The sequence below is a fragment of the Budorcas taxicolor genome, chromosome 5 (genome assembly GCF_023091745.1).
Source record: "Budorcas taxicolor isolate Tak-1 chromosome 5, Takin1.1, whole genome shotgun sequence".
Lineage (NCBI taxonomy): Eukaryota > Metazoa > Chordata > Mammalia > Artiodactyla > Bovidae > Budorcas > Budorcas taxicolor.
Genome location: NC_068914.1, coordinates 12,902,440 through 12,914,553, shown reverse-complemented (window position 1 = coordinate 12,914,553; position 12,114 = coordinate 12,902,440). Strand labels below are relative to the sequence as shown.

Below are 12,114 nucleotides of genomic sequence, written 5' to 3'. Positions count from 1 at the left end.
AAAAGAGCCCTATAACAAAGTCACTATGCCCCATTCACTCTCACACATACTACGAGAACAAAGTCTTATAAGTGACTTTTCCTAAGTCTGAAACCCAAATAGATCAGGGTGGTTCTAAACAAAATGTGTTTTAAGCAATTAATCATGGGTCGATTGATGTGTTCATCACTGTTTCTGAATAATGACAAGGCAGAGGCTGTAAAAGACGTTCAGCTTGCCCTGGTCATGTTAATACTGACCAGTGGCATCTGGACCCTAGGTCCACAGAACTACTTCTGAGTTTGACAAGAATCACAGAACTGAAATTCTCCCTAATTCCTTGAAGATGCTATATCAGCACTCATTGGAAGGAGAAGAAAAGGAACTGACATCCTTTTCTAAACATACAACATTCATTTTCCTATTCAATCTAAATTCAGCCCCAAATCTAAACAATGGCTTAAGGCACTCCCACACTAAATGAAATTTCAAATCACAGAGGAAGGAGGGAGAGTTCACAGCCTCGAGAGCTTTCACCAGCCACAGCCTTGTTCATAAACTTCACCTCCACCTACAGGGGCTGCTGTCTAAAGACTTCTCCAGATTGGTGCCGATGGGTTACCAACATCCTCACTTTCTCTTTAGTGTCCTGGGTTTTCCAGAGACAAAGAAGTCACTGTGTCTTTGGGTGTCCACCACCCAACCCACTGGCTGGAGCCCAGTATAGTCTGCAGGGGAACCACCTGGGAGGGCTGGGCGGCAGTGGGCCGTGGGCAGCATCCCAGTCACTGCCAGCAGGCTCCGGTCCACAATACCTCCGACGGGCTTCCACACAGCGAGAGGGGACAGCACTTGCCAGCAATTAAGAAATAATGGCAGGGCACTGGCACATTTGGCAGAATGGAGTCCTCTCTGGGTCACCTGACTGCCTATTTTGTAGGGAATATGGCCCATAAGACGGGACAAACGCTCACTCACAACCCAGCAGGGAGTCATTCTGCCCAGACAGGACACCTGGCGGCAGGTACTGAGCAGCCTCCAGTTTCTCAAAACTGGTTCCACATCAAACACAGAGAGACGGCACCTTCCCTCCCCCAAAGCTGTTTTCCTTGGAGTCTCCTGACAGCCAAGCAAAGGAGTACTGCCTCTGAATGAGAAACAGGATTGTGGTTTATGGAGAAGGAATCATAAGGAAAACAGCGTAGACTCCATCACTGGTTTTCTTTCTGATCCCCCCTAAACTGTAACACTAGGAAAATCCCTTTATGTTTAATCTCTGGAGAGCCAGCTGTTTTCCTGAATTCAACTGCGCACACTCTCACCTTGAGTTTGAGAACTCCGTGTTCCACATTCTCCACCCCATGCACAGTCAATCCCCCCAAGTTCACCTGGTCTCAGGCAGAAAAGTGCCCTCACTCACCTGGGGCACTCTCCACCTTGACTGCAAAATCCCTGAGCACATACCATTTCCATGTGGGCTTGGAGGAGTCAGGCCAAGTGCTCACCAAGTAGTAGGTATTCGTTAAATACCGATGGGAGAAATGAGTGCAGCACACAGGAATGGAGGTTGTTGGAATGGAGTCTAAGGACATATTGATATTTCTGAACCCAGGGGACCAACAAATGTTTCCTGAATAAATGAGTCACTACGTGAAGAAGTTTCCCTCCAGGGGCCACCTGCAAACAAGGTGTCTGGGCTGCAGAAACGTCCTGGGAGGCTTTCACCCGTCACTCCTCCTTCTCCAGGTCTCTGGACGGCACCGGCGCGTGTGTACATGCAGGCACACGCACGTGTGCAGCTGGACCTCACGCTCATGAGAGCTCGGGCCCCGTCTGGCCCTCTGAGCCTGGGACAGGCTGCTACCCTACCTTATTGTGATACTGCAGCATCTGAGTGATGATCCTTATCTTCGGGTGGTAGTTCTTTATGGAGATGACTCTGAAAGAGGAGAGAACAAAAGCTGAGCCCGGGTCTGCCTCGCCCTTGGAGTCTGATGGCGAGATTAATTTGATTACATCCAAATGCAGTGACTATGGGGCCAGCAGCCAGGGCCTTCAGAGGGGCTGCAGGCACCGGGCCAAGTTAAACTGTGTTTCCACCATCATATCCCATGGTCGTGTGAAAAGGAAATCACAGAGCAGCCATAGACCCTGCCTTAGACATGAAAGAAGAAAGAGATCCTGTGATGCCATGGTGACGGCGTGCGTGTCCTGGGCATGGGGGGTCTGGGGCAGCGTGTCACAGGCTTACTGCCTACCTAGGCATCTAAATAAAGCAAGTTCCACTCGCGGGGCCAACAGAGGTTTGCCATCTCACATACCCTAGGGAGGAGCCCAGAAACGATTTGCTCTGAGTTCAATATTCCAAGTTAACAACACGAGGCAACGTGACAAATCAGACAAGCAGCTGACAAATGATTCTAATTGCCACGCACACATGGCCACTCTCACAGAAATGGTTTCTGAGCAGGACTCTTAGGAGGGGATCCATGACTCAGCCTTTGATAGTTAATAGCATCTAGATGACGACTTTGATGCTGGTTAGATAAGTGCCAAGGCCTAGAGGAGGTCGTGGTCTGCTGGAAAATTCCCCCGAACTGCTCGCAGTCCATATTTAGTATTAACCACTGCCTGCCCCATCTCAACCCTCCCTTCTGTTCCCCGTAACAATCATGATGCTGAAAGGGGAGGGGCTGGGAACAGAGGACTAGAAACACCTGCATACTGGTCCCAGCTGCTATACTAACAAACGGGGTGAGCTCCAGGAAATCCCTGGGCACTCTGTGACTGTTTCCTCATCTGGACACTGGGGGCAAGGGTACCTGCTTTATGTATTTCACAGGCTTTGGTATGAGCAGCACATGAAAAGCCAGATGTGAAAATGCTTTGAAATCATTAAAAGCTCTCTCCATGTGTAAGTTATGGTTTTTGTCATTACCAGCTCTGTCAGAGGTGACATTGTACATTTCCTTCTGTGACAAGGAAGGCTAAAGAATGGAATTCCACAAAAGGCCCACCTCTGAAGCCTAATCAGAAATGCAAGTGCATTTATCATGACCACCCCCACAAACTCCCCACCAGGAAGCGCTCTACGCTTCATCCCTTTTTGTGCAAAGATGGAGAGAAAACAGCCAGGAAGCAGCTTTGTCTGAAAAGCGACCACTTGTGAATTTAGGAAATGGATCATGCAGAAACCTCTCCCTGCACAAATTCACCCTGGGCTTTTACACTTGAAGGATTTCATTTTATTTTTGAAAAAGTGTTGTGTTGGCCCATGCTTATAACTCAAGGACTTTGAGCCTCTGTCAGCTCTCGGAATTCAGTTCACAGCATCAGCCAGTTTTCTGCATTAGCTCATTTCAAACGGATCTTTGACATTTTAATTTCAGAAGGGGCAGATTGGTCTCATTAAACTAAGGAGAAAGGAGGATTATACAAATAAGGGAAAGACAGAGCCCATTTTTAACCCTGAGCTTCCCACCTCCTTCAGCTGGCTGGGCCTTAGTTCTGATTCTGGTCAGCGGACGGCTTGATCACACTTCTGATAGTACCTTCACTCAGTCATTTTTATGCCTTGGCATAAGGTGCCCTATATGTATTCATGTTAACCCTACTGTCATCAGGGCTTAAACAGAATATTGTGAAAAGAAATGCCCACTTTGAAACTATTATCAATTATTCACTTTAAAAAGTAAAATAAAAGGTAGTACCAGCCCCAAGTTTCTCTACAAGGTCAAAACATTAAGCTTCATCTTCTTTTGGTTTTCCATTTGACATTTTGAAAAATATTATTCTTTAAAAGCTATAATTTTATCACTTTAAATGACACAAAAATGTGAAGGCTAGAAATCCTAGCTCAAGGAAACAGTCAAGTGATGCACCTTAAGCTGGGGCCACTGTGGTCACTTGGAGCTGTGACTGGTTAGGGGACAGGCCCAGATGTGGAAGCAGGTCCCCATCGCACCAGTTCCCTGCAGCCTGGGAAGCCCCATGCCTACAGCAGTTTGCGCATTGACTCTCTTAAGATGACTGCACTACGCATACTGTCAAAGAAAAGGGAGCAGAAAGAGCACACTGAGCCAGATGTCACTTGCCAGACACAAAGACCAGATGCCGAGAGGAGGACGGATGTGCTCCCGAGGAATTCCGCCCCCTCACTGGTGGGAAAGCTCATGGCCCTTGGGACCACTGAGGAAAAGCCAAGCCAAGGAGATGTGAGCACTGTAGTGGTGCAAAGGCAGCTTCCCTAGCCTCCACCCCAGGTAAATTCCCAGGACACAGGAAACCAAGCTGCAGGGAGAGGACAATCTGGGTCTAGACCCAAAGGATGGCTGTTCACAATTAGCCAAGCGTTCCTGGGAATCTAGTGGGAGTGAAATGTTTCCTCTTAGTTCACCTCTTCTCCAGAAGATTCTCTTTATGATCCCCTCCCAGTTCTCTTAACTACTCTGCAATTTATGCTTCAGTCGAGAAGAATCCAAAAAGAGCTTTGACTGTCTGGAGCAAAATATCTTATCTTTCTGGTAACTGCATAGCCCCAAGATGTCTGGAATATGGGTCTATGTGAAGAAAAATACGGAATAATTTTCTCGTGAAATGATAAAAACAATAAGGAGCAGAAGTTGGCCTGAAAATGGGCTTAGATGAGCCCAGCCTATTTACAACAAAGGCATTGGGCAGCGTTTTCCAAAGACTGACTGCCACTCCCCCACCCCCACCAGGAGGCACTCTGTTAAAAAAAAGGGGGGGAAGGGATTGTAGTCAAATAGGTTTGAGAAACTCTCTACAGAACATTACCTTAGAAATTCATATGAGTATTCAAAGCACTGAGGAGGCTTTCAGTAAAGAAAACTATTTCATTTGGGGAAACTGGTTGAAACAAGCCAATTGCTCAACAAACCCCTCTTTGTGGGAGACATTAATCAGTGTTCTGTAGATGCACTTGGAATGCTCTAACATGGGGCTCCTCATTTGTGGCCGGACAATTTTCTGCTACAGGGGCCATCCTGTGCATTGTAGGATGTTGAGTAGTAACCTTCGCCTCTATCCACCAGGCATGAGGGGCACTGTCCCCTAACCAAGAACACTTCCAGATATTCCAAAAGGCCCCCCTAGTTTAGGCATATTCCCAGTGAAATCTATCTTTCCTTTGCTAGTCCTGCACCCCAAGTCTGGTTGTGAGCCCTCATATCTTTTAAGGCTGAGCTTTTGGTTGGCGATGCCTTGTGTCATTGCCTTCTGCACCCACCACAGCCTCAGTTCCCCCCACCCTGGACCTATGCACGTGGTGAGCTAGAAGGTGGCTAATGAGGAAAGAAGGCCCTGCAGAGACAGTGCTCTGCAGAGGGACCCAACAGAACAGCAAGTGGCCATGGAGCACCCAGCCCAGAGCCCTCCCTGCCTCCCTGCCTCCCTGAGATTACCTCATGATGTTGGAGGCATCTTCGGCGTCGGGGTCTGCGCAGTACTTATTGGCAAGGATGAGGCACGCATCTGCTGACTCTATCTAAGACACCAAAGAAAATCACAGAACACAAAAATATGAATAGCCATCCTTGGTTGCAGTCTCTCTCTGCTGACAGCTCTGGGGGAACCTGGTGCTTTGCAAGGAAAAGAAAAAATAATAATCCTGAGAGATTATAGTTTTTGTCAAAAGTGTAGGTTGTAAGTTCTTGTTATGGTATAAACATTTCATCTTGTTGCTGCTGGAAGGGACAACGTGTACCTTGGTAATTACACTTTTCATTTTGCCTAGCCTCTTACACAGAAGCTTTCTGTCTTGAGGTAACAATTAATTAAGGCTTTCAGTCCCTCTCCACCTCCTTTCCCCACAATCTGCACCATCATCCTAACTTTTCCAATCGGGAAGTGGTGTTAGGTGGGTGAAACCCCTTCTCTCAGGCTACCAAGTTAACTGGGTCATTGAGGATTCAGAAATTTAGACTCTTAAGTCCTTCATCTAACCTTTTCTTCACATCTTAAATGTGGAAGAAGAGGAAATGAGAGCCCTAACTCAGATAACGGCTAAGTACTGTTTAGTATTCAGTTAGCATTCAGATATTCAAAAGACAACAAATCTGAGTGTGAAATGATATGTTACAGATGACCTTGAAAGACAACCTAAAGACTTAGCTAAACATGTGCCAACGGAAACTTATTCCTTTGAGAGGATCACAAGTTGTGCTAAGAATTGCTTGCAACTAAATCAGGTCCATGGACAATAATTATTTCCCCCAAGCTCTCATAAGATTTCACATTAGACATAACTTGGATCATGTCTGGATAATAGTAACTAGACTCTGTACATGAAAGAATTCCCATGCTGGCTCTGGTCTGTCCTACTTGGGATGTTGTGCTTACGACAGCCCATTTCTGCATTTGGTGGGAGGGCATGGTTTCCTCCATGGTATGTCAGAAGTTGTCTCCAGTTTTCTTCCTTTCATAAAGCAAAGAATTTGCCCAAATTCTTTTGGCTTATTCATGCTTGCCAATTACATTATTTACTGAATTATGTAGTGACCGCAGTAAGCACTGAGATGTCAATGGATTCAGAATATTAATCTATCCCCATTGGCATGCAAATACTGAACATGCTTACAAAATCCATATAAAATGAGCAAAGCAGTGGATGTCATTTTGCTATATCCCTTTAGGCGTGTTTATAAGAAGATTCTAACTTTGTAGGCTCTAGACAGAAAGACTAGCTCATTACCAAGTGCTGCCAAATATCTGCATGCTTAGTTTTACACCTTTAGTCTTGGTGAGGAAAAAAAGGAAGCTCAAAATGTTTGATGGCTTGGGTAAACTTTATTTTATACTTTATCCTTAATGTTCCTTCCTGATATAAATAACAGATTTTAGAGCTACGCTGAGTGCAATTTAAGTATTCAAAATGGGGATGAGTTGATTGCTATGTCATGCATGATACCACTGAGTCCACACAACTGGTCTGCTTCCCTTAGCAGCGCTGATATTGAGGGGCCCAGTGATATCTAGCATGTTATGTACAAGCAGTCCATGTATGGAATGCTCATAGCTGGTCTACCACGTGCCAGCAGGACAAAGTCCTGGGACCAGGGCAAGGGTGATACCAAGGTTGGTAGCATCTGATTTATTTTCTAAGAGCTTTGGAAGGGACTCTTGGCCATGTAAGGAGGCATGTCCTGTCACCCCAGAGTCACACACCGCCTAGATGGAATAAAAGCAGAAGCCACTCCTTCCTTCTTACCTTGACTCTCGCAAGATCATGCGGATTGAGGACTGAACCCTGATAAAACTCCACCTGAGTAAAATGTCGTTTGAACAGAGCTTCCAGCTCCAGGTTAGGGGAGATGCTGTGCAGGGAGAGAAGAGACAGCTGTTAATATAACAGAGTCAGGTATTCAGCCTCCATGGCCTCCCTTCTCTCCAATTTCCACAGAGAGAGAAAAGGCTTTCACCTTCAGAGCACCCTCTTTCTTGCCATAAATAAGAGGCTCACACTGAAGAGAAGTAAAACCCCAGCCCAACTGAAAATCAAAACCAATACCAAGCTAAAATGAAGAGTTTCACTACCTTTAGAGTCTGAGGCCCATGCGGCAAAATGTCAACTTCATCACAAATGGAATCCCTACTTTTTAACATTGTATTTCACTCACTGTTTTCTTTTATTGATTGGTTTATTGTCTCTGTCGGGCCTTAGTTGCGGCACGGCGGGGTCGACCTTGCTTCATGCAGGACCCTTCTTTGCGATGCATGGACTTTCCTGGTTGTGGTGCAGACTCAGTAGTTGCTGTGTGTGGTATTAGTTGCTCCACGGCTTGTTGGATCAGAGTTCCCTGACCAAGGATCGAACCCCTGTCCCCTGCATGGCAAGGTGGATTCTTAACCACTGGCCCAGCAGGAATCACTATTTTATGAATGAAGAACAGAGGCTGTGACATCAGGGATCAGCCAAAGGTCTTCCTGGCAGAGCTTCCTGCTGTTCCTTTCACCAAAAGCCTTTTCCCTCCTTTTCCACTTCATGGACTTCTCAACCTCAGGAACTGGATCCAAAAAAGTCTCCTCTGAGTAGACAGACACAGGGTCAGTCCACTCCCAGTATTGTTCTTGATTCAGCATGTGGACACTATTTATCCTTCTTAGCCTTGAGCCACATCCTGCAATCTTTCCCATCGCAGGACAAGGATTAAAACATTGGTTAGCCTATCCATTCATTTATTAATTCTTTAGAAATGAGAAACATCTAATATCTGTTAGGTACTTCACTAGGCCCTGGGAGATCACATTCAGTTAGAACCTACTAGGTGCCAAGGACTGAGTTAATCAACTCTTGCCTAACATAGTACTTAGTAATGATGATAACTGCTAATGTTCTCGAGCATTTGCTATGCAGCAGCCACCATTCTAAGCACTTGACAAATATTAACTCATTTAAACCCCAGAACAACTCTCGAGGAAGGTATGTTATTAACCCACAGCTTGGAGAGGTTAATTAACTGGGCCATGGATGACAGGGCTGACAATGATAGATGCTGGGGACACAAAGGTAAATCCTAGCAACTGAAGCGTTAGCAGCCAGCTTGTTGATTTGGACTAAAGCAATGGGTGAGAGAAATACATCTGCCTATGCAAGTCCAACCGGTCTTCCAGATCTGTTACAAGCAGGGCCTCCTTCCGGAAGCCTGCCTACCCTGGTAATACAAGGAGTGGTGGTCTCTCCCCAATACAGATGTCCCATGTGATTCTGCCATTGATTAAACTGACGTCAGTACATTAATAGAACTATGTTGTGCTCTAATTGCTGCACACGTGCTCATCTTGAAATGTCCAAGAAGGATGACTTGTCTTCAACCTTCCACATGCTCAGCAGAGGATGGGCCCCAGAGCTGGTCATCAGTGGCTGAGCAGTTAATTGAATGTATGGGTTGAGCTCCTGTGTCCATGGTCTGCCCAGTCCTTTCAGAACTTGGAGAAGTCAGTGCTAAGAAGAAAAATGCTGGTGCTCAAACATGGTTGCCAGTTCCATATTCACAATGTCAAAAGGAAGGAGATGTACAGGATAACTGTAGGGAAGTCAACCTCAGTGAGATCTCAGAGCAGGACTGAGACCTGGGTGGCCAATAACGAGTGGAGCCAACACCAGCATGTGAGCTTTGTCCCTTGGCAATGTGGGGCTAAGACTTGCCCCATGATGACCCCATCTCCATAAAAGAGGAAGACAGTGCCACCCACGTGAACATGCCTGTGTTCTCCATCTCTCCATCCCTGTGGTGGGCTATGTTTTACCTTCAAGGGGACCAGGCAAAAGATCTCAACAGCACTGAGTGGAAGGGAGATATCTTGGTTTCCTCCCCTATAAAACAAACTTGATTAAGTCCTACCGCCTAAGTCCGCTGTATAGCTTAATATATTTTCTCTCACATGGTAACAGCTAACATTTATTGGGCACTTACTGGGTGTCTGATTCTCTTTATAAGTGTGCATGCTACGTTGCTTTAGTTGTGTCTCAACTCCTTGCAACCCTATGGACCATAGCCCTCCAGGCTCCTCTGTCCATAGGATTCTCCAGGCAAGAATACTGGAGGGGGTTGCCATGCCCATCTCCAAGGGATCTTCCCAACCCATTGAACCTGCATCTCGTACAACTCCTGCATTGGCAGATGGGTTCTTTACCACCTGCCACCTCTCTGTATACTTGGAATGAATTTGCTTTCCATTCTGATAATAGCCCAAGATGGTAGGTAGAAACCATTTTGAACTTCCCATCTTATGGATGTGGAAACTGAGGCCCAGGGTCTTAATTGGTTAGGGATTTAGTTGAGTCAGGATCCAGATCGTCCTCTGAGCTGAGCATGCACTCTTACTCCCTCTTCTGATTTAAGGAGAGACTATGGTGACCAGCACTGTGTCCTAAACTGAAGGTTCCTAGGAATGACGGCTGTTGTTACTGTTGTTATCGTCTTGAACCCTGCTTCCTGTTACTTCTGTGTCTTGCTTGGGCACTGTGTTAGTCCTACGTTCATAAAGAATCCACACCAGACACTGTGGATACACGTGGATTGCACAGATCCAGACAGCTTCAGGGACAGTAATGATGTGTTTGACCAATAATGAACCTACTGTCATTTGCCAGAGAGAGTCACCTCCGCAGAGGCAGGTGCCACTCTTATCACCAAACGAATGGGTTGCTTCCTTCCCATCATTTCTAGGACATCCTCTCCAATGAGCCCAGCAGAGACGGTGGCTACGTCAACTCTGCCCTGCCCCCCAGTGCCACCCCCACATCACCCCACCTACAGACACTCAGGGGGGCCCCCTTGTGCTGCCTGGTTGGCTGGAGGGTCTCAAAACTGTGGGGGCCTCTTACTTGTGAAGAAAGACGATCTCCACATTGACATCATCCCGATCCTTGTGCAGAAAGTCCTTCAGGAAGTTGGAGACGCTCTCCAGCGTGATGTGTCCGCAGACCACTATATGCCTGAAGGGGAAAGGCCAGTTAGATGAGGCCATTCCAGAGATGCCCTGGCACCCGCCCCCAGCAAGACAAGAGAAAAGCGCACAGCTGCAGGGAAGCACTCATGTCCTCCGAGGAGACTTGGTAAAGCCCAGCTCCCTTCCCCAGAGGGCTGTGAGGCAAAGCAGCAGGGCCAGAAGGTGCTCAGAGACTCCTCGACAGAAAAGCATATGGCTTCTCACCTGATGCTACACAAAATCCTATTAAAAGCCCAACTGCTTGGCCAAGTGGTTTTATGCATTTAACAATAAGTGACATTATGCTTGCGCTTAAACGCTGCATTATCAAGCCCCTTGCAGATTCATATCTCTCCCTTTCTGCCCACAAAGCGTCCTCCCGGGAGATTTACCGAATGAGTCTTGGTTTATGACATAGAGCTTATCAGGTAATGAGATAACAAATCTTGCTGAAACGATGATTTTGTGTGTAAGAAAGCGGACTTTTATCAGGGTGGCTAATGTGCGGCTTGACACGTTATGGGCTCTGCTGGCCATAAGCAGTAAAAAGGAAATTTTGCATTTTTCTGCCATAACTCCTCCGACAATGGGAGCATGTAACACTTTACAGTAAGTGAGCATCACTCAGGGCTAAATGTGGGATGGGACACCTATGGAATCTGAGATGGTGCCACAGGCAGGCTGTGCATCCCCAGACAGCTGCTTCCTTAGGGTGCCTGAGATTTCCACAAGAGACAAAGGAATTTACCTTTGGACAGGGGATGAGGATGGAATGGTTTGCCTTTGTTTCGCGGTGCTTTGGACTTGTCTCCGGAAATAGCGGCTCCCCTTGAGGAGATGAGCCCATCTTCCAGGACTCCTGGAAGAACAGTCCTCACCCCCCTGCACCCCGCCAATATCTTTGGCTCCTGGACCAATCTGACTTTGACACCGGCTATACTGTGGCCTCTTACATTCGCTATCTATGATGCTCAATCAGGAGTAAGCTCTTTGATACAAAACTATCAAAGAGACTGACTGCGGAGATGAGATCTGCCAGCTTCTAGTAAAGAGACTGTAGCAAAAGGCTCACTCAGCCCAGGTCCCTGTGCCTCTCATGTTGACAGTGACAGAGGCTGACTCCCTGGCTGGGCTTTGAGGCATGGGCAGGTGGTGAGCATGAAGCACAGTAATTTTGTGGGAGAAATTTAGAATGGCCAGGCCCCTTGCACTCCATAATTGCTCTGTGCACATTCCAGTAAGGCAGAGAGCTCATTGGCTGGAGGCGACTCCTAAGAGGAGGCAGTGATGATCGCTTATGCGATGTTCCATTAGATGCCATTACAAGAGCCTGCCCTTTCGGTGTAATTTGGTGCTTGACTAAGTATGTGAGAATAATACAGTAAACTCATTGGTGAAAGGATAATGATGCAGAACAAAGAGTAAATCAATAATATGCACCATGCAGTTAATAATATCACCATTATGGACTGTTATTGTTACGGTGCTGCACTGAGCGATCGGGCAAGTGGAGGCCCTTGTTGGGGCGGGGGGTGTCAATGGGCCTCCTCAGAAGAGACGTTTTAATATAACCACTTGACTCTCAAGCCAGTACCTGCTGGGTTAAGGGAGGTCCCCTGGCCACTGATCCCAATCTGATGTCCCAAAATGCATATGAGTAACTCCCTTCTGAAATGCACAGTA

General features: G+C 46.7%; 1 protein-coding gene across 3 annotated transcripts in view; it reads right to left on the bottom strand.

Moving 5' to 3' along the window:
* KCNMA1 (potassium calcium-activated channel subfamily M alpha 1) overlaps nucleotides 1-12,114 on the bottom strand; it is a 763,502-nt gene that overhangs the window by 214,052 nt on the left and 537,336 nt on the right. For all 3 annotated transcript variants that reach the window (XM_052640358.1, XM_052640359.1, XM_052640360.1), the window contains exons 10-13: nucleotides 10,328-10,438; nucleotides 7,208-7,313; nucleotides 5,403-5,485; nucleotides 1,849-1,918 (exon numbers count right to left, since the gene is read on the bottom strand). In XM_052640358.1, coding sequence (XP_052496318.1) covers nucleotides 1,849-1,918; nucleotides 5,403-5,485; nucleotides 7,208-7,313; nucleotides 10,328-10,438 — 370 coding nt within the window. The remainder of the gene's footprint in view (nucleotides 1-1,848; nucleotides 1,919-5,402; nucleotides 5,486-7,207; nucleotides 7,314-10,327; nucleotides 10,439-12,114) is intronic.